This window comes from Oncorhynchus kisutch, linkage group LG15, assembly GCF_002021735.2.
Source record: "Oncorhynchus kisutch isolate 150728-3 linkage group LG15, Okis_V2, whole genome shotgun sequence".
NCBI lineage: Eukaryota > Metazoa > Chordata > Actinopteri > Salmoniformes > Salmonidae > Oncorhynchus > Oncorhynchus kisutch.
In genome coordinates, this window is record NC_034188.2 from 8,847,347 (window position 1) to 8,868,879 (window position 21,533).

Genomic DNA, 21,533 nt, shown 5'->3' on the forward strand with positions numbered 1-21,533 from the left:
CAACGGTCATAGACATTTCAGATTGTCAAATGTTTAATCTAGGATGTATGCTTATGATACCAACCAAATACATATCCCTGGTTGTTAGTCCATACATGTCCATGCAAGACTGTTAGAATCAAGCAATGGTTGTGAAAAACGCCACAGACATTGTATATGACACCTGTGTCGGGCCACCAAGTGCATCTATGTGGGAACAAGGCCCATGCAACTTGAACTAAGTTTGAATAGGAGGCTACTCGTACCCCGGGGATATTTTCTCTGGAGTCACTCATCCTTCTTACTATTGTTCAGTGGACTGGATCGGCCAATCACAAAACACGGTAGCACATTAAGAGGGCTGCATGGTGGAGGGCATCGGTTAGGTGACGAACGGACTGGCAGTGAGAATGAACTTAATCCCTTAAGCCTCGTGTTGGGGCTTGTCTGTTATATATCTCTCTCCCTTTCTCCATCCCTCCGACAGTGCAGAACACAAGCAAAAAGCAACAAGAGAACCTCAATCTACTTTGTCCTAAGAAATCTGTTTTTCACACTTTTCAGAAATGAATTTCACGAACTTGCTCATGCAGGTTTTATTGTGAATATAAACCATTGTTTTAGTCACTTTTTTTTTTTTACCTCAAAATGTATTTGAGGGCATCTACAGTAATATCTAAACAGAAGTCTTTAAATGGTCATAATAAACTAGCGAATAACTTGGAAGAGTTCATGTCCAGAATATTGTTTTTAAATCAGTCCTTGCATGTAATTTGAAAATAAAGGAGTATATCTCGTCATTAGCCACATAAAGAAATTCAGATTTATGTCTGGCTGATGACACCTGAAGATGAAGTGTCACTTAAGGGATAGAGGCAACACCACTTACCTGTGATCCCGTTACCTTGAAAAGGTATCCTGCTAAAAGCTAGAATAATACCATTATCACTTAAAGGTGATTAAGTGTCCTGTATGGTTTAGAGTGATTGATTTCAGGATGATTTTGGGAGCAAATGCTTGGAATAAACCCTCTTTGTTTCCAATAATATTATGATATGAGTCTAATTATAATGTAACTTCTCTCTCTGTCACACAACATGTGCCTTAACAAATGAATAACCTTTTTTTTTGTGCATCTTGACTTCTTCTGATCTTTTTAATTACAACCAATACTGTGTAGATTCTGTAAACCTTCAAAATGACCAATATCACTCCCAGCAACGGAACATGGATGAGAATGCTGGTACCATGTTGCTGCTGTCCCAACAGGTCAATCAAGAAAGAAGCATAAGATTTGGGCAACAAGTCACATGTAGGCCCTTTACTAATATCAAGCAGGGTCGTAGCCAGAGGCCCTTTACTGATATCAACCAGGGTCGTAGCCAGAGGCCCTTTACTGATATCAAGCAGGGTCGTAGCCAGAGCCTGATGATGAGATGCAACGAGGGTGTGCCTGCAACACACCAGGGTCATGAACTTGCGACTCTGCTGGGACATCTGTACACATTCTCCCACTGCGAAACCAGCACTCTCCTTGATATTAAGCCTAATGGTATAAAACCTTGCTTGGTCCTCTCCTCTGAAAGAATTTGGCACGCAGACAGAATAGGAAGTCCCAAAGGAGAGGACCCTCCTCGGTTAGGGACGGACAAGCCTTTTTGTTCGCAACAAACCCCAAAATATTTGTGGACATCTGCCCTGGGCTCATCTACATGCATAGCCCCAGCCTGGGAGGGGGAGTGGGGGGGGGTGACCTGCTCAGGAGACAATGGTGCTGCAGTCTGATCTATAGCCACTACTGCCTTTATATTCCAGCTTAAAGAACAGACTCTAAAAACTGGAAAGAGAGGGGACTAAGGGTATGTCAGGACCTCTTTCCAGGGAGGATTGATACAACTCGCATTTTGGTTTCTCCTCCCTCCAAGCCTCCCAGGAACGATCATTTTTCACCATGCAGGCGACCAGACCTTTGTCCATAAGCTGCTATTCAGGGGAACTTGGCGTTGTGAAGGACAGTGGACACAGAAAACAGGATGGCTCCATCTGGATGAAAGGTGGATTTGGTGGTCCCTAAATTATCCACCAAATAGTGATGCTTTTAGCAACACATGTTGAATTTAGATACCTTTTTAACATGTCAAATTAAAAAATAAAAATGGATTTATACAAATATTGTTTTTTGTGAAAAGCGGCATTTCATTTAGGATTGCTTTGTGAAGTCACTGGGAAAAGTAGCAATCACAAGTAATCCTGAGAAAAACTATCATCCTTAGCCCTGTTGACTCGTGTGTGTGTGTGTGTGTGTGTGTGTGTGTATAGTAGGAACAATAACACCATCTGCTGGTCTCAACATGAACTGTGTGTGTAAAGTGCATGCTCACAATAAGAGGGGGCTCGCAAAACAATTCTTTGTACCCATTCTCCTCCAGTAACATGCCAATATACACTGAACAAAAATAGAAAACTCAACATGCAACAGTTCATTCAAAAAAAAAAAATTAGGTCTTAAATGGATGGATTTCACATGACTGGGAATACAGATATGCATCTGTTGGTCACAGATAGCTTTTAGAAAGAGGTAGGGGAGTGGATCAGAAAACCAGTCAGTGTCTGGAGATCACCATTTAACTCAAGCAGCAGAAAAAATAATCTCCTTCCCATAGAGTTGTTCAGACTGTTTGTGACCTGTGTCCTTCCCATAGAGTTGTTCAGACTGTTTGTGACCTGTGTCCTTCCCATAGAGTTGTTCAGACTGTTTGTGACCTGTGTCCTTCCCATAGAGTTGTTCAGACTGTTTGTGACCTGTGTCCTTCCCATAGAGTTGTTCAGACTGTTTGTGACCGGTGTCCTTCCCATAGAGTTGTTCAGACTGTTTGTGACCTGTGTCCTTCCCATAGAGTTGTTCAGACTGTTTGTGACCTGTGTCCTTCCCATAGAGTTGTTCAGACTGTTTGTGACCTGTGTCCTTCCCATAGAGTTGTTCAGACTGTTTGTGACCTGTGTCCTTCCCATAGAGTTGTTCAGACTGTTTGTGACCTGTGTCCTTCCCATAGAGTTGTTCAGACTGTTTGTGACCTGTGTCCTTCCCATAGAGTTGTTCAGACTGTTTGTGACCTGTGTCCTTCCCATAGAGTTGTTCAGACTGTTTGTGACCTGTGTCCTTCCCATAGAGTTGTTCAGACTGTTTGTGACCTGTGTCCTTCCCATAGAGTTGTTCAGACTGTTTGTGACCTGTGTCCTTCCCATAGAGTTGTTCAGACTGTTTGTGACCTGTGTCCTTCCCATAGAGTTGTTCAGACTGTTTGTGACCTGTGTCCTTCCCATAGAGTTGTTCAGACTGTTTGTGACCTGTGTCCTTCCCATAGAGTTGTTCAGACTGTTTGTGACCTGTGTCCTTCCCATAGAGTTGTTCAGACTGTTTGTGACCTGTGTCCTTCCCATAGAGTTGTTCAGACTGTTTGTGACCTGTGTCCTTCCCATAGAGTTGTTCAGACTGTTTGTGACCTGTGTCTTTCCCATAGAGTTGTTCAGACTGTTTGTGACCTGTGTCCTTCCCATAGAGTTGTTCAGACTGTTTGTGACCTGTGTCCTTCCCAGAGTTGTTCAGACTGTTTGTGACCTGTGTCCTTCCCATAGAGTTGTTCAGACTGTTTGTGACCTGTGTCCTTCCCATAGAGTTGTTCAGACTGTTTGTGACCTGTGTCCTTCCCATAGAGTTGTTCAGACTGTTTGTGACCTGTGTCTTTCCCATAGAGTTGTTCAGACTGTTTGTGACCTGTGTCCTTCCCATAGAGTTGTTCAGACTGTTTGTGACCTGTGTCCTTCCCATAGAGTTGTTCAGACTGTTTGTGACCTGTGTCCTTCCCATAGAGTTGTTCAGACTGTTTGTGACCTGTGTCCTTCCCATAGAGTTGTTCAGACTGTTTGTGACCTGTGAACTGTTGTTCCACTCCTCTTCAATGGCTGTGCGAAGTTGCTGGATATTGATGGGAACTGGAACACTGTCGTACACGTCGATCCAGAGCATCCCGAACATGCTCAATTGGTGACATGTCTGGTGAGTATGCAGGCCATCAGAGAACTGGGACATTTTCAGCTTCCAGGAATTGTGTACAGATAGAGACATGTGGCTGTGCATTATCATGCTGAAACATGAGGTGATGGCGGCAGATGAATGACACAATGGGCCTCAGGATCTCGTTACAGTATCTCTGCATTCAAATTGCCATCGATAAAATGCAATTGTGTTCGTTGTCCGTAGTTTATGCCTGCCCATACCATAATCACTCAGGGGGACTCTGTTCACAACGTTGACATCAGCAAACCACTCAAACCACACCACGCCATACAAGTTGTTGGCCATCTGCCCGAAGAGCACACTTCTCCAGCGTGGCAGTGGCCATCGAAGGTGAACATTTTCCCACTGAAGTTGGTTACGACGCCAAACTGCAGTTGGGTCAAGAGCATGGTGAAGATGAAGAGCACGCAGGTGAGCTTCCCCGAGACGGTTTCTGAGTTTGTGCAGGAATTCTTTGGTTGTGCAAACCCAGTTTCATCAGCTGTCCATGTGGCTGGTCTCAGATGATCCTGCAGGTGACTATTTTTATTTTACTAGGCAAGTCAGTGAAGAACAAATTCTTACTTACATTTACGGCACACACAGGCCAAACCCGGATCGACGCCTGGCCAATTGTGCACCGCCCTATGGGACTCTCTATCAGGCCGGTTGCGATACAGCCAGATGTGAAGGTCCTGGACTGCTTACACGCGGTCGTGAGGCCTGTTGGACTTACTGCCAAATTCCCTGAAACAACGTTGGAGGCAGCTTATGGTAGAGAAATGAACATTCAATTATTTGGCAACAACTCTGGTGGATATTTTCAGATCATCCCGCAGGTGAAGAAGCCGGATGTGGAGGTCTTGGGCTGGACTGGTTACTTGTGGACTGCGGTTGTGAGGCTGGTTGGACAGACTGCCAAATTCTCAAAAAATGACACCAGAGGCAGCTTACGGTAGAGAAATGAACATTCAATTCTCTGGCGGACATTCCTGCAGTCAGCATACCAATTGAGACATCTGTGGCATTGTGTTTTGACAAAACAGCACATTTTAGTGGCCTTTTATGGTCCCCCCCAGCACAAGGTGCATCTGTGTAATGATAATGCTGTTTAATCAGCTTCTTGATATGCCATATCTTGGCCAAGGAGAAATGCTCACTGACAGGGAAGGAAACACATTTGTTCACAACATTTGAGAAATATGTTTTCAGATACACAATAAAACTTTTCTGGGATCTTTTATTTCAACTCATGAAACGTGGGAACACATTACATGTTGAATTTATATTTTTGTTCATTATACATCCAAGCAATGCAATTATCTGAACATCTGCATGGGAAGCATTTATTAAAAATGATCAACCAAACTCCTTTCTTTAGACACTTGTCCTAATATAATTGGTTACGTTATTTCTTGTCTCTGCATCACAACAGTCGGGGAACCAATCAAAAGACCAGCATCTGAGAGGGATGTCGTCCTATGACTTCAACACAAATCAAAAATGTGTCTTGCACTTAACAAATTTAGCAAGACGAGTTAAAAACAAAACCAGGCATACAAAACTCCCTACATTCTCCAGACCCATTCATGGTTGGTTCCTCCTGGTACAGTACATTGGTTAAAATAAAGAGTTACAAGACTGTATGACTAAACATGAAAGCTTAAAAAATAGAAGACAAAAAAATTATAATTGCTGAAACATCCACTCTTGCGTTACAAACGAACTCTATCCAAGCGTAAACATTTCCAACACTTGTCATCATTCCTAAACAGGAGTCTTCGTCCCTGTGGTACTTTGAGCTTTGGCCTTCTCCTTTTCCAGATGTTTCTGAAGAAAAAAGGACAGCATTTAGATTTCAGAACAAAATGTTTTTTTCTGGATGCTGACAACTGTTTGATACAAAGTGAGAGACGTATTGGTGTGTGTTGTGTCAGAGCTTTAAATGACTGCTTAAATCATTTTGGTATATCTGCCAATTGACTAAAATAATGCATTTTTACCTTGAGTTTTTGGTAGTGAGATTGACTGCTGCAGTGAACCTTCTTGGCTGTCTCCTCATTGGAATAGAACAGGAAACAGACTCTACAGTAGTACCCCATCTTCACATATTCAACACCTGCAATCAGACAAGTGTCACTATGATGTTTGGTTGGAAGAATTTCACAAAAAAAGGTCTACGCCTGTTCTATTCAGGGCATGTGACAAATAACATTTGATTTGATGTATGAAATATGATATAACCTACAGGGTCAAAAGTATGTGGACACCTGCTCGTTGAACATTCCCAAAATCATGGGCATTATTATAAAGTTGCCCCGCCCCCCTTTCACTGCTATAACAGCCTCCACTCTTCTGGGAAGGCTTTCCACTAGATGTTGGAACATCCATTCAGCCACAAGAGCATTAGTGAGGACAGGAACTGATATTGGGTGATAAGGCCTGGCTCGTAGTCTGCGTTTCAATTCATCCCAAAGGTGTTCGATGGGGTTAAGGTCTGGGCTCTGTGCAGGCCAGTCAAGTTCTTCCACACCGATCTTAACAAACCATTTCTGTATGAACCTCGCTTTGTGCATGGGGGCATTGTCATGCTGAAACAGGAAAGGGCCTTCCTGAAACTGTTGCCACAAAGTTGGAAGCACAGATTTGTCTAGAATGTCATTGTATGCTGTAAGGTTAAGATCTCCCTTCACTGGAACTAAGGGGCCTAGGCCAAACCATGAAAAACAGCCCCAGAACATTATTCCTCCACCAAACATTAGTTGGCACTATGGATTGGGGCAGGTAGCGTTCTCCTGGCATCCGCCCAACCCAGATTCGTCCGTCGGACTGCCAGATGGTGATGCGTGATTCATCACTCCAGAGAACGCATTTCCACTGCTCCAGAGTCCAAAGGTGGCGAGCTTTACACCACTCCAGCCGACGCATGTTATAACGCATGGTGATCTTAGGCTCGTGTGAGGCTGTTCGGCCATGGAAACCCATTTCAAGGAGCTCCCGATGAACAGTTCCTGTGCTGAGGCCATTTTGAACTAACAACCGAGGACAGAATTTCTACGTGCTTCCGAACTCGGCGGCCCCGTTCTGTGAGCTTGTGCGCCCTACCACTTCGTGGTTGAGAAGCTGTTGCTCCTAGATGTTTCCACTTCACAATAACACTTACAGTTGACCTTGGGCAGCTCTAGCAGGGCATAAATTGAAAGTCACTGAGCTCTTCAGTAAGGCCATTCTACTGCCAATGTTTGTCTATGGAGATTGCATGGCTGTTTGCTTGATTTTACACACCGGTCTGCAACAAAAAAAATGACTGAATCCACTAAATGAAAGGGGTGTCCAGATACTCGTCTATGTAGTGCATATATTTTTTATGCGTTGGACAAGACAAAAGTTGACAGAAAAATAAAAATTATTATACATGTTACTTAACAAAGAAAGTATTTCTAAACACATAGAAAACCCTTTTCCCCCTCGAGTATTAATCTGAGCATGTCCTTACCCACTGGGTTGTTAGACTCATAAGGCCCCAGAGGAACCGGGCTGGTTGATGAAAGCTTCCCCTCAGCCTGGGATGGTGTGCTGGCAGTCTCTCCATTCTCCTCAACGCTCCTCACACTCACTATGGAAATGGCCGTCTCGTTTTCCTCCATTTTGATGTTCTACGGCACAGGACAATAGAGAGTCAGTTCCTTAAGATACTACTTTTGGTTGACAAACTAAAATGGCCTGGGGTTACATCCCAGAATGGCATCATATTTTTCATCAGATCATCATAGAGGGATTGCTGATGATGACAGCGAACTATGTTTGACCAAAGTCCCATAGGACTGTGATCCGTAGTAATACACTATAGTGAATATGGTGACATTTTCAGAACAACCTAAGGCAGATAAACTTACCATGTCAGTGTCAATCTTGTGTACAGCTGAGGTCTCAGAGGGTTGACCGTGCTCTCCCTGTACCACCTCCTCCTCCTTCCTAACCTCTACCTCACTCTGCTCAGTGGACGTCTCCACCATCTCCTCCTCGTCTTCTTCTTCTTTCTCAGGCTCGTCTGCTGATGAAGATGCCGTCTCCTCTCTGGACTTCTTGACTGGAGGTTCTTCATCCTGTTTGGCTGAGCTTTTGGCTGCGGAGCTCCTGTGGGAGCTCGTTTCACTGCCTGATCGCTCCCTCTTCGACGACCTCTTCTTCTCCTCAGAGTCAGGGGCAGGTGGTCGGTGTCTAGTGTGGGAAAAGAGTATTTCATCTTTAGTGTCGCCATCTTAGTAGTGACAGAAATAAGTTGAAATGTACATGGCTCACAGCAATTACATTAACTGTTGTTTCATTTGACTCACCCGTATTTGAGCTGTTTGTACTTCCTGCTCACGTACACCGTTAGTCGCTTGCCTTCGAATTTAGGGGGCGTGTCCTTGTAGGTCTCAGACATTCTCTCAGCGTCCTCTCCACGTTCCATCTCAATGAAACACTAGAAATTAAATAATTAACAATCAATAGTAATCCACATTTGTTTTGTTTCCCACTCTTTCCAAGAAACTGTAGCCGAAAAGAGAGAACAAAATATTTCATTACCTCGTTGCGAGATCTGTTCAGGAAATAGCGTCTCACTTTGCCGAATGGTTCAGCAATTTTCAGAAGAGAGGCATCTGAGGATTTGAAGTGGGGAATCTGACCCACGTATACCACTCTCCCACTCTGCAAGAAGAACAAACAAAAAACATTAAACAACTTCTACTGTAGAAGGCCGAACAACAATCTGCAGGTACGGAGCTCACCTGGATGGTAGCGTATGTCTGTGAATGGTAGATTTTCACAGATTTCCCACACACAGACGGTGTTACATTCCCACTGTAGAAATTGACCATTGCCTTGGCCTCTTCTTCTGAATTGAGTTGCAGAAAGGCCTAGGTTCACCAACAAAGAAAATATACACAATAGTTAAACGTTGTCTTCACTATTTTTCTTCGCTTTTTTAACTGTCAAATTAATCTATCAACCAACTTTACCTCAGGTCTCACGTCAAGCACCAGGTGCTGAACTACAGTACCGAAGGGTTTGGCCAGGGCCAAGATCTCGTTCAGAAAACCATAGGCTCGTTTAAATCCCACAACGTTGACCACTCTCAATCCCCCAATTCTCTTAGAGCTTCCTGCAAAGAGAGGATGAGGGCGACAATTACACAACAGTTTACTTTCACCCAACAACAGTTGCTGTAGCTTACTTCTTACTTTTCATGTGGGCCGACACTGTAGCAACGGTTGTCAATTCCACAGACGCTAATCAATCAATCATCCTAAATGATCATGCTAGATAGAGGTGAAGTTCATGTTGTTTACCTGAAGAGGAGTACTTTTCTTTGGATGAGGAGTCCTGTCTCTCCAAGTCCTCGTCCTCTGCCAGCTCATCCAGAGTCACAAAGTCATCCATGTTCTCTGGGAAATCCTGCTCCATGCTGCCCTCCTCCTGACGGAAACGAACAACATGTTACCGTAGTTACATACTCAACATAAAGTACCAGTCAAAGGTTTGGACGCACCTACCCAATCAAGGGTTTTTCCTTTATTTCTACATTGTAGAATAATAGTGAAGACATCACAACTATGAAATAAAACCCCCCAAAAAGTATTAAACAAATCAAAATATATTTTATATTTGAGATTCTTCAAAATAGCCATCATTTGCCTTGATGACAGCTTTGCACGCTCTTGGCAATTCTCTCAACCAGCTTCACCTGGAATGCTTTTCTAACAGTCTTGAAGGAGTTCGCACTTATTGGCTGCTTTTCCTTCCCTCTGCGGTCCAACTCATCCCAAACCATCTCTATTGGATTGAGGTCAGGTGACTAGGTCTAATGCAGCACTCAATCACTCTTCTTCTTGGTCAAATAGCCCTTACACTGCCAGAAGGTGTGTTTTAGGTCATTGTCCTGTTGAAAAACAAATGATAGTGGAACTAAGCCCAAACCAGATGGGATGGCGTATCGCTGCAGAATGCTGTGGTAGCCATGCGAGTTACATGTGCCTTGAACTCTAAATAAATCACTGACCAGCAAAGAACCCCCACACCTCTTCCTCCATGCTTCACGGTGGGAATTACACATGCGGAGATCCTCCGTTCACCTACTCAGCGTCTAACAAAGACACGGCGGTTGGAACCAAAAATCTCACATTTGTACTCAACAGACCAAAGGACAGATTTCCACCGGTCTAATGTCCATCTCTCGTGTTTCTTGGCCCAAGCAAGTCACTTCTTATTGGTGTCCTTTAGTAGTGGTTTTCTTTGCAGCAATTCAACCATGAAGGCCTGATTCACACAGTCCCCTCTGAACAGTTGATGTTGAGATATGTCTGTTACTTGAACTCGGCGAAACATTTATTTGGGCTACAATTTCTGAGGCTGGTAACTCTAATGAACTTATCCTCTGCAGCAGAGGTAACTCTGGGTCTTCCATTCCTGTGGCGGTCCTAATGAGAGCCAGTCATTGCGCTTGATGGTTTTTGCAACTGCGCTTTAAGAAACTTTCAAAGTTCTTGAAATGTTCTATATTGACTGACCTTCATGTCTTAAAGTAATGATGGACTGTTGTTTCTCTTTGTGTATTTGAGCTGTTCTTGCCATAATATGGTCTTGGTCTTTTACCAAAAAGGGCTATCTTCTGTATACCAACCCTACCTTGTCACAACACAACTGATTGGCTGAAACACATTAAGACAGAAAGAAATTCCCCAAATTAACTTTGAACAAGGAACACCTGTTAATTGAAATGCATTCCAGGTGACTACCTCATGAAGCTGGTTGAGAGAATGCCAAGAATGTGCAAAGCTATCATCAAGGCAAAGGATGGCTACTTTGAAGAATCAAACTAAACCTATTTAGATTTGTTTAACACTTTTTTGGTTACTACATGATTCCATATGTGTTATTTAATAGTTTTGATGTCTTCACTATTATTCTACAATTTTGAAAATCATAAAAATAAAACCCTGGAATGAGTAGGTGTCCAAACTTTAGACTGGTACTATATGTCAACATATTAGTTACATATTCAACATATTAGTTATATATTATAAATAAATGTTTACAATATGAACAATATACATTTTTTAATATAAGGGAGATATGACACTGTTCTCAACAGAACAAAAACACAAGAGTAGTGCCAACTTGTAAGCAAGACAAATATTTTCTTGGACTGTAAATGTTTTCTGTTGTTGACCTACCTGGTCTGCAGGTAGTTGTTCCTCATGCATCTCTGAGCTCTCTGCTGGCTCTGCCGACGGCATGTCATCCTTGTCCTCGGTCTCTGGCTCATCTGTAGTGGCTTCAGTTTCCATCTGTTCACTCTCAGGCTCTCCCTCTGCTTTCTCCTCTGTGCCAGGCACAGTCCCCTCCTCCACCTCTGACCCCTCAGCCTTCTCTGTGACATCACTACTGCTCAGAACCTTGGCAGTGCTCGGAATGTCGTCGGAGTCCAGAGCAGGTTCCTTCTCCTCCTGGGATTCCAGACTTGTGTTGGCCGCGGTCTCTGGGTCTTCCGTCACGTCTTCAGCCTTGTCCTCTGACGACCCATCATCACGTGAACCTTGGTCTCCCTCTCCTTTGCACTCCTCAGCGTCATCTCCCTCCATCACACCAGCCACCTCATCACCTGACCCCTCCCCTTCTCCTCCTGACCTCTCCCCCTTTCTCTCTGCACCGCAGTCCTCTCCTTTTGGTGGTTCCTTCTTGTCCTCTTTGGCTTTGCTGCTAGAGGAAGATTTACCACTTCTGGAAGAACTTCTGTCTTTGGGCCCAGTACTACTGTTGCTTCTCCTTCTCTTATCATCCATCAGTTTGTTGGAGCGATTACCCACACTGTTACAGACAGACAACAATCCACAATCAGTCCAGCTACCTCTGAAAAAAAGGCCAACTAAGTCCTCTAATGTGATAATGAAGCACTGAATCAATCTTGGGAATTCTTACTTCAAGGTCTTGTACTTGGTACAGATGTTTAAACGGACAGTCTTTCCCTGAATGGTCAGTGGATTCAGAGTGTAGTACTTCACCAACATCTCAGCATCCTCCGCAGACCCCAGCTGAACAAAAGACTAGGAAGACAAACGCTAACGTTTATACATTTTAAGCCTTCATGACAGATCCAAAATATAATTTAAAAAAAATATATATCCTCATGCCTCAGGCACGTTCACACAGATGAGCAGGGACCCTGGGCATATTTCTTTTGGTGTTTTTCCAGGGTCAGTAGAAAGGCCTCTTTAGTGTCCTAAGCTTTCATACCTGTGAACTTAACTGCCTACCGTCTGTAAGCTGTTAGTGTCTTAACGACCGTTCCACAGGTGCATGTTCATTAATTGTTTATGCTTCGTTGAACAACCATGGGAAACAGTGTTTAAACCCTCTACAAATGAACCTCTGAAGTTATTTGGATTTCAACAAATTATCTTTGAAAGTCAGGGTCCTGAAAAAGGGACGTTTCTTTTTAATAACAAATAATGTGCCATTTAGCAGACGCTTTTATCCAAACATTAGTATATAATTTTTTTATACAGAGAATAAATAGGACTTTTACCTCATCAGTTAGAAACAGGTGTTTCTCCACGGTGCCGAAGCGCCGCGCGATGGTGAGGAGTTCCTGCTTCTTCTCGTTCTCACGCGGCAAGTTGGAGAAGAAGACCACCTGCGATTGGTTCGCCGCCGCCGGCTCTTTGCCTTGTTTCGCCTCCCGGTTGATTCTCTCAGTTCTGCTGTCTTTCTGTATTCAGAGAGAGGAACATATTACGTTTCGCGTGCATGATCACTGGGGGTCGTTAACGGTCAGCGAAGTTAGAAACGCAGCCGAGTGACTTGAGGTATTTCCTCGATACAACAGATACAGGCAAAAACTAATGAAAAATAGACGAATAAGGACAATATTCCAATATTACCTGAATCACCATGAGTTCCTTGGACAGATATAAGGTGATTTGTTTCCCATGTAACACTGCTGGGTTCTGCTGGTAGTAGCTCACCACATCCCTAGCTTCCTTATGAGTCTCCATTTCTAAAAAGGCCTGCGGGAGTAGGAATACGCATCATGAACCCTGTGCTACAGGACCAGTCATCGGGTGCTCTAATACAACGACGTCATCCGTTTACTCCTGTTAAAATGGGTAATAGGAGCAAGTCAAGTGTTTGAAAGAGTTTGCGTTGTGATATATACGTATCCAATTGTATTGTAATACGTTAGTTAATAAAGCAGAATTTATTTATACATTGTAATCAGAGGAAAGTGTGAAAACACAAAAAGGGGGTGGTTTCCCGGACACTCCAATTAAGAAGCTTTACAGTCAACGACTAGGGGCGTCTTCTCTCAAAAGCGTGTGTGGGCACAAAACAACAAAAGAAGAGACAACCTCGCGTGCGACAGTTTCCCCTGCAAAGATGGGTATTTATCAAGTTTTGGGTATTTATCAAGTTTGAACTTGAGGGGGAAAGCGTGTGCATTTCCACTCACTTCTCAGACCATGGATATGCAGAACTTCTAGTGGTTGATCAATTGCATTGCAAGCCAATATTTATTTATTTCTTTTTGGGAGGAGGGGTGATTGAAGTGTTTGAGGCACGGGAATTCTAATAATGGTCAGCCAGTAAAAACAGAATGTAGGTCTGGTGTGAAAACAGATGTATTTGCAGTTGGGGATGGAGATTGCATAGCAGCATATTGACGGACATTTTTTATTTGGTCAGAAATTTTAGTTTATAAAGTCACTGTAAAACATTAAAACATTCTGCCCACCTCTACAGAAATGTGATCCAATTTACCACCGCGCTTAAAAAAATAAATAAAAAAAAACTGTCATGACACAGTTCTAACATTTCTGAATCACACGGCAAATGAGGGTGTTTATATTGTTTACATAAAAGGGTGAACGGAGGCTGTTTTCCAGGCGGGGCTGTAACGCTTGTTCACGAGCGCAGAAATAAAGTATGGCTCTGATTTATCAAGAAAAAAATAAAATGTTTGATAAATGTTGCGCACGCAAATCCTAGAATCTCCATGTACGCCCAGAATTGAACATGCCCCTGGCAAGGTGGCACAAAGTGTCGTGCTTTACCTTGTTCTTCAGTACCAGGTGTTCACAGAGAGTTCCAAAGGGTTCAACCAGGGCGAACAAGGCTTTGTTAGACAGAGGACTCCTGTCATATTTGGCCACCACGACTTTGCTTCTGATCTGAGGAGGAGAACAGTTCAGAACGATACAAAACAGGTTGAATCCATGACTTTCACACCTAAGACATACCAGTAAAAATACATTTGTTTTTGATGAGGAGTTACCTGGGTCACTGCATTGCAGTAAAAAGATTGTATTTGATCAAGATAATATCATGACAAATAAAACACATTACCTGTTTAAGTGCCATAGAGTGTTGATGTGGCTTGCCTGATCCAACATTAGATCCAGCACCACCACCTAAACAGACATAAGAGGTTTTAATATATATATATATACACACACACACACATAACACAGAGGTTTTATATATACACACACACATATATATATATATATATATGTATGTATATATAGAGCTTTTCAAGGACCCAGAGTCACTTAAATTACAACATGGCAGTAGCCAGCTAACCAAAACATGGATTACGGTCTTCCTTTGTCCCTAGACTGATTACAGGGTCAGGAAGCCAATATGTAATTTAGTAATTTGGGTGAACTAGGCCTATTCCTTTAATGACAATGATAACATGGTAATGAATACAGAAATTAATCAGTAAGTGACAGGAATAAGTATACATTGGCGGCATCCGGGGGAAAAAAGGCACCCTATTCCCTATATAGTGCACTACTTTTGGCCAGAGCCCTATGGAACCCGTATCAAAAGTAGTGCACTAAAAGGGAATCGGATTCCATTTCAGACACAATCTTTCACACAAACACAGCATTACCCCAACCGGAGCTCATGCGCCCTCCTCCAGCCTGCTGCCTTTCAGCCATGGGGATTGGTCCCAGAAGACCGGCTGATTGATTGGTGGTCTCCAGTAGATGAGACCCACCGCTGAAAAAGGGACAAACATGAGATTCAGTCTAATTACACAAGACTGATTCAGCTACGTATTTTAAAGTGCAACTTCACTTCCTGATTTGGCCTTGTTTTATATTTGGTTCATTAAGAAATGCTATTGCCCATAACTTAATTCAAACTCGAGTTGGTTTTCTCGTGTGTGTGTTCGCAGTTGACAAGAGTAAAAAAAAAAAAATGATTCAGACAATTAACTTTAGCTGACTGGTATGCGACAGTGGTAAATTTGGTTTGAATTTGGATAGCCTATGCCTGGTGCTAGTTAGGGGCCATCAATAAATTACACAATGTAAATTAGATAATATTCTCATTCTTTTTTAGTTCTCAATAAATGCTTTCAATATTTGTAAATTAATTTATAGTTGGTTTGAGTTTAAGTCACTGAAATTTCAACATATTGTCCCATTTTATTGATGGTCCCTAACGAGCCACATAGGGATCTCCAAAGTCAACCCAAATTTACCGAAGGGATTCCAATCGGGTCGAGCGCAGCTCTGGATGTATAATTTCTAGTGTGATGCCAGCTGTCGGCAGGATTAAAACAAAGCCAGCCTTCGTTTATGTTGTGATGCAGTCAAGGACCACAAGTCAAAAAAACAAAACTGTTTTGGACAAGACGGACTTTATGACCAAAATGACCGTATTTATACTTTGTAGTCAATGTTGAATGTTTATGAGTAGTTTATGTTTATGAGTAGTCAATGTTGACTACTTTGTAGTCAATGTTGAACATTAGAATAAATGTTTCACACTCATAAATGCCACATACGCTGTTTTCTAAATGAGAAGTTATTTTTAAGGGGGCAGTTACTCTTTAAAGTCAAAACACCTGAAAGGTTTCTTGTTAACTGGTTTATGTTCTTTATCAACTCTTGGGACTAATATTTGCAAACATGTTATAACAACTGGCGTGTGTGTGTGTGAGAAAGAGAGAGCGAGTGTGAACGTGCAGGAAAGTGAGACACATACCTTCTGCTTGTGGCCATGTGTGGATCCCATTCTGGGTACCTAATGGTCATGGGAGAACATTGGCCAAAAATCATTGATGGTTCACACAATATTTATTTTTCCCTCTCTTCATGCTTTTTTTCAAGTAGGCAGGGTAAAAGTTGTACACAGACGTTTCAGTGGGTATCTGAACTTTAGTCAAAACAACCTTGTTTTGCGAAAAACGTCTTTACATAACGTAGTGTGTTTGAATAGAAAGAGTAACTTACATTTGCAGGAGGAGCCTCTGGTTTTCTGTATGGCGTAATCCATCTGTGTGCTGGTTCCACTCCTGCAGACCAAGACAACCACTGGATGAGTGACTGATTTACTGAAGACATACACTGTATACATTAATTGGCTCCCACACCAATTAGAAAGCAAAAGGGTGATTCAACTACGGCTCTTCAAAAAAAAGGAGAAAGAAGCTGAATAAGTGGAGATAGGATGCTACTATAAAACAGACCTGTTGAATCATTACTTAGTGTACTGTAGGATTGGCTTTTCATCACTTGATAAATCAAAAGATATAAAAGATTTGATTATAAAATTCAAAAAGTGGTCTTGAATTGAAAGTGTCCGTGCGTTTATGAGAGTAGCAATCAAACTGAGATCAGAGGAGACGGTGTGAAATAGACAGGTAAAGTGGAAAATGAATTGGAGTTAATACTCACCATGGTAGAGTGCACGTCAAAATCACAAAGAGAGCACACATGGGGAAACATGTGAGGTATAACTCCTAAGAAGTCCTGCACTTTGCCTTGGGACGGGGATCCCATTCTCCTGGTCATAAAGACACTGTCTGCCGCTGAAGGGGGACCCATGCCCATACCGCTGTAGCGATCACGGGAAAGATCTGAATACCACCCTGGATCTCTTCCACCACTGCCGTGGCCATAGTCGAGTTCATACCTTCCAGCTGAAGTGTCTTGGATGGAATTGTAGCCCAAGTCTCCTTGCTGAGCGTGGGCCGAAGCTTGCCCCATGGAACCACCCAGTTTGCCAACACGCATGTCATCCCAGTCGTCTCTGCTGGCTCTGTATGAGGGCTCAGAGGAGAGCCCGGACAGGTCCCCTCTAGAGTTGCCTGCCATGCGTCTGTCAGAATCCACCTTCCGGTTCTTAAGCTGCATTATAAGGTGAGGCAAGGTCTCCACACTAATGTTGTCTTCTGGGATCTGTGCCAGCACGTCCAGGTCAGCGGGCGACAGGCCCAAGCTGGAAAACAGCTTTATGGAGTTGCCAATGTGGCTGCTGCCGCCACCACGACGGGATAGCTGCGGGTCACACTCACCACCACCCATACCCGAGGACATGCCGTGCAACTGTCTGGAGGTTGAGCCATGATGGAGACTGTCTGAACGCTGTTCATTCATGCTGAAGTTGAGGGTCTCAGCAGCAGCCAGAAGCCCGCGTCCCACAGCAAAGCCTTTCTGAGAGCTATCAGATGGAATCTTCTGGGACATGGCAATCCTCAAAATGGCTGACGAGCTCTAAACTAACTCAATGTGAGATTACACAGCACAATAAACAGAATACGGTAGCAGTTAAAGTGAGGGCCAATTTAAGTCTTTGAACGAAGAGAAGATTCGGTCAATTCAAAAACTGACAACGACGTGGCAACAAGTCAACGTGGATGAGGAAAAAGGAAAACGCTCCTCTTCATCTGATGGAATATTTCTGCAGAAACATAATGGTGAAAGTGTAGGGTGTAAGTTCTTGTCTGCCACCCTCCTCCACAGTTAGCATGGGGATATGGAGGTGCAAAACAACACTGTCTGCAGCCAGGTTCAGGTAGCCTACAATGTACATAGAGCAAGTGTAGAGAGAACAGCCCAATTTAAATAGTCAATTGAACTGTGTTCAGAATCAGAATGTTAGGTTTATATGAAAGAAACAGGAAGAACCATTTATTAAAGCATTGAAGAGAGACCACTCACAGAAAAGGAGGGAAATGTACAGTAAAGCTTCAGACGTGAATTGACCTCATACGAAAGTAGAGGAAGATATACAGTAGCATTAACTGTATGTCATAGCCAGAAGAGAAGATATATCAAACATGGCTTCATCTTCATAGAGAAAAGGTAATGCACCAAGTGACCAACAAATTGTCCTAACTGCAGTTTGGACACAACTTGAAAAAGAGCTTTCAAAAATATTTAGTTACAAGGTTACAATGATTTAAAAAAAGAAGGGAATTTGAATTCAGTCTCTGGATCCCGCTATAGCAAAGACAACAGTATAGACAATGTATCTCAACATTAGCTATTCGAGTTGCTAACTAACACGAGATGCAGTTAACCCGCAAGAGCTGATTTTTTCCGCTTTTTGTCTGTGCTGCCAAAAACATATGTACTCAGTATGTGAATATTTGCTGAATGTTGTGCGTACAAGATATAACTAAAAACGTTTAGTTTGAAGATGATAGTAGCCAACTAAAATGTTAGATAACAGCAGCATAACATATATTTGATGTGAAAGGCAAGGCCTCTGGCCTAGTTAGCTTACGAAGCTAATTTGATGGCAACGAGCTTGCATGTTTTCATCATGAGGTGTAATATTATGCTAAAATAAATAAATAAAGGAACTCAATATAAACAGGATATATTCGTAATATGTAACGTTAGTTATTTTACAGTCAAACGAAGATTTCCCGAATGTAGGGAACTGAGGTTTATTGTCCTTACCTGCGCAGGGTGGGCTCACACGGCGTTGAAGCTCTATAACGAGAGTCGCAGGGAGGATGCGCCCTGGTCACATGGGAAGGTCATACGATTCGTCCAATCGCTGACGCTCAACGTGTAAACAGCCTCAGCGGCCATTATTGCTCACTTGTCTTGGAAATAAAGAGTTGGAGAACAAAACAAAAGCAACAACGGACAGCTTTGAACCTTCACCTGGTAAGTTGACCTTTATGAAATATATCGTAACGTTATATTAACATTGATGTGGTCCATATAAAACAGAAATGTGTGTGCCTAGTTGCTGCTTTAAGCCTTTATAGCGAGTCGTCTTAAGAAAGGTAGACACGTTTCTTTAAATAAATATAACCTTTATTTAACTAGGCAAGTCAGTTAAGAAGAAATTATTGGCCCGGACGACGCTAGGCCAATTGTGCGCCTATGGGACTCCCAATCACGGCCGGTTGTGTTACAGCCTGGATTCGAACCAGGGTGTCTGTAGTGACGCCTCGAGCACTGAGATGCAGTGCCTTAGACCGCTGCGCCACTCGGAAGCCCCGAAACTATAACCACAGTGTTGCTATCATTTTGAACTGTACTGAGTTGTTGATTGTTTATTGTGCTGTGTCTTATTATTACTGTGTTCTGAAATATTGTAATTGTTCTTCTGTTGGTCTATTTTTGAAGATACAACTAACTTACCTCATCTTTGTTACAGCCAAAATGAAAGACCCAAGTCGCATCAACAACACCCCAAGCTTCAGCAACAGCGAACTTATCCTACACGGACAGTTCATCAATGATGACAATCCTTTTGCTGAATACATGTGGATGGAGAACGAGGAGGAATTCAACAGACAGGTACTCTACTTATTCTGCCTATTGATCAGGTACTAGATTAGGTAGCTAGTTGATTTAATATTTAATGCCTATTCCACATACAAAGAAATAGCTGTTTTTGTAATAGCAATGTATCATTATTTCAGTAATTTAGTGTTTTGCGAAAAGTGGGTGTCTAAATTATTTTGAATGCTTTGTCCCCAGATTGAGGAGGAGCTGTGGGAGGAGGAGTTCATTGAGCAGTGTTTCCAGGAGATGTTGGAGGAAGAGGAGAACGAATGGTTCATCCCAGCAAGAGATCTCCCTCTAACCCTCGGTCAACTCCAGAACCAACTCAACCTACTGGTCCTCTGTGACACAGGCATCGTCGACGGCCTGGCGGTAAATGTTTCAGTGATTTTGTTTGTCCAGGTTTCCTTAAAGTAAAGTCTGTGGAAAGTAGCCATTTTAGTTGGCCTAGTCCTATTCTTTTGTAGGGAACCATTCAGGATCAGGTGGCTTGCCAGGCTAGTCTCATGTGGCCATCCTTCAAAATGTTGTCTCTCGACTCATGAAAAGCCTGTGTTTCTGAGGCTAGCCTAGTCCCAGATATGTGTGTGCTTTCTTGCCACCACATTTCAAGTTTTATTAGCCGTATTTCCAAAGGATATGTTTATGTTCTTGACAATGCAACAACAATAAGAAATAATAAAAGATAAGAATACAAAGAAAGTATATTTCTCAGTAGAATAGAAGAACATTTTGAGCATATTATAAAGGTATATTTTTGTCTTGTTTGGCATGAGGAGTTGGCAAGATAACACAGGTTGGAACATACTTTACTAAGAGTAGGCCTATAATATCTCCATTTGTTTGGATTGAATCATCTCTGTAAGCTTTGATTACATTTTCCCTCATGGTTTTTTTTCCCCCTCTTTAGATCAACAGCAATTTGAACCCTGAAGCACAGGAATTCGTACCAGGGTTGAAGCACTGAGACTAGTCCTCTGATGAACGAATCATCTGTCCACACTGAAGCCAGTGTAGGAAGATCTGTTGGAGTTCTGTTACTCTGTTGCACTTAATGTGTTGCCAAAGTTTTCCAGCTAGCCCTGCATGTTTAACGTTTGAATAATGTTGTGTATATAAATCATATGTTTGTTGTAACTCTTCTGAATGTAAAAACAGGGTAGGAACCAGAATACTTTTTACTTGTATTTCTTATTTGAATATTATAGGCCTATGTTATGTAGGTTGTTCTAACATACCTGCCCCATCAAATAATACTTTTCTGTTCAATCAAAACTAGTGGTTCATCTCAATCACAAGATGTATTTTTCATTAGATCTTTGTTTGCGTTATGAATTCAGTAAGAAAGTGCAGAGAACATATTTCTTTATACAGTCTCATTTTGTTGAAATGCAGTTTGCTATGAGATTAATATATAATATCTTAGCTGGGTTTAAAGCTGGATGTTATAAATTAGATGACCTACTTTATAATATGTCTCTTATTTGTTTGTGTTCTACATTTTACTTTCTTTTCAGAGTCTGAAATGCCAGGCTTATTTTAGATTTTATTTTCATTGTACCTCTTCTTCCTGACATTATCTTTCAGAGCCTGGAGCTTGAAATCCTACTGCCATGTAGATGTTGACTTTAGTTTTTTCTAAATGCACCTAAAAGGAAAACTAATGTTAGAAAAACTTACCAAAACTATTGTACAAAAATCGAAATGTTTTTTTCTTTAAGTATTTGAAAATAAATGTTGGACTATATATTTTGTGATTTCACACAACAAATCATGGCCCCTGATCAATTCATACTCTTGTTTTATATATAGCAAACAAACTGCACTCGATTCTTATGGGTGCGTTCGTAAATTCGCGCTGGCTCTATACTCCAATTTCATAATACTCTCGTCTGAGAGTGACA

The 21,533-nt window shown here is 42.2% G+C and overlaps 2 protein-coding genes across 3 annotated transcripts; one reads left to right on the forward strand and one right to left on the reverse strand.

Moving 5' to 3' along the window:
• Positions 1–5,258: 5,258 nt before the first annotated feature.
• Positions 5,259–18,892, reverse strand: LOC109878042 (matrin-3). 2 transcript variants are annotated; one of them, XM_020470273.2, is made up of 20 exons: positions 18,787–18,892; positions 16,774–17,779; positions 16,330–16,391; positions 16,082–16,120; positions 14,979–15,088; positions 14,426–14,490; positions 14,134–14,250; positions 12,964–13,089; positions 12,609–12,791; positions 12,002–12,126; positions 11,257–11,890; positions 9,373–9,499; positions 9,043–9,185; positions 8,812–8,940; positions 8,609–8,731; positions 8,374–8,504; positions 7,933–8,257; positions 7,533–7,692; positions 6,040–6,155; positions 5,259–5,866 (listed from the first exon to the last, which is right to left on the reverse strand). In XM_020470273.2, exons 2-20 carry the CDS (start codon positions 17,563–17,565, stop codon positions 5,804–5,806), a joined length of 3,570 nt encoding a protein of 1,189 aa, XP_020325862.1. In that variant the 5' UTR covers positions 17,566–17,779; positions 18,787–18,892; the 3' UTR covers positions 5,259–5,803. The 2 variants fall into 2 exon arrangements, with proteins under 2 accessions (XP_020325862.1, XP_031645449.1); XM_031789589.1 differs by having other exon boundaries at positions 18,736–18,797.
• On the forward strand, positions 18,857–21,400 carry LOC109878043 (polyadenylate-binding protein-interacting protein 2-like). Its single transcript, XM_020470274.2, has 4 exons — positions 18,857–18,999; positions 19,499–19,641; positions 19,825–20,001; positions 20,540–21,400. The coding sequence occupies exons 2-4, from the start codon at positions 19,504–19,506 to the stop codon at positions 20,594–20,596; spliced, it is 372 nt and encodes a 123-aa protein (XP_020325863.1). The 5' UTR covers positions 18,857–18,999; positions 19,499–19,503; the 3' UTR covers positions 20,597–21,400.
• The last annotated feature ends 133 nt before the right edge of the window (positions 21,401–21,533 follow it).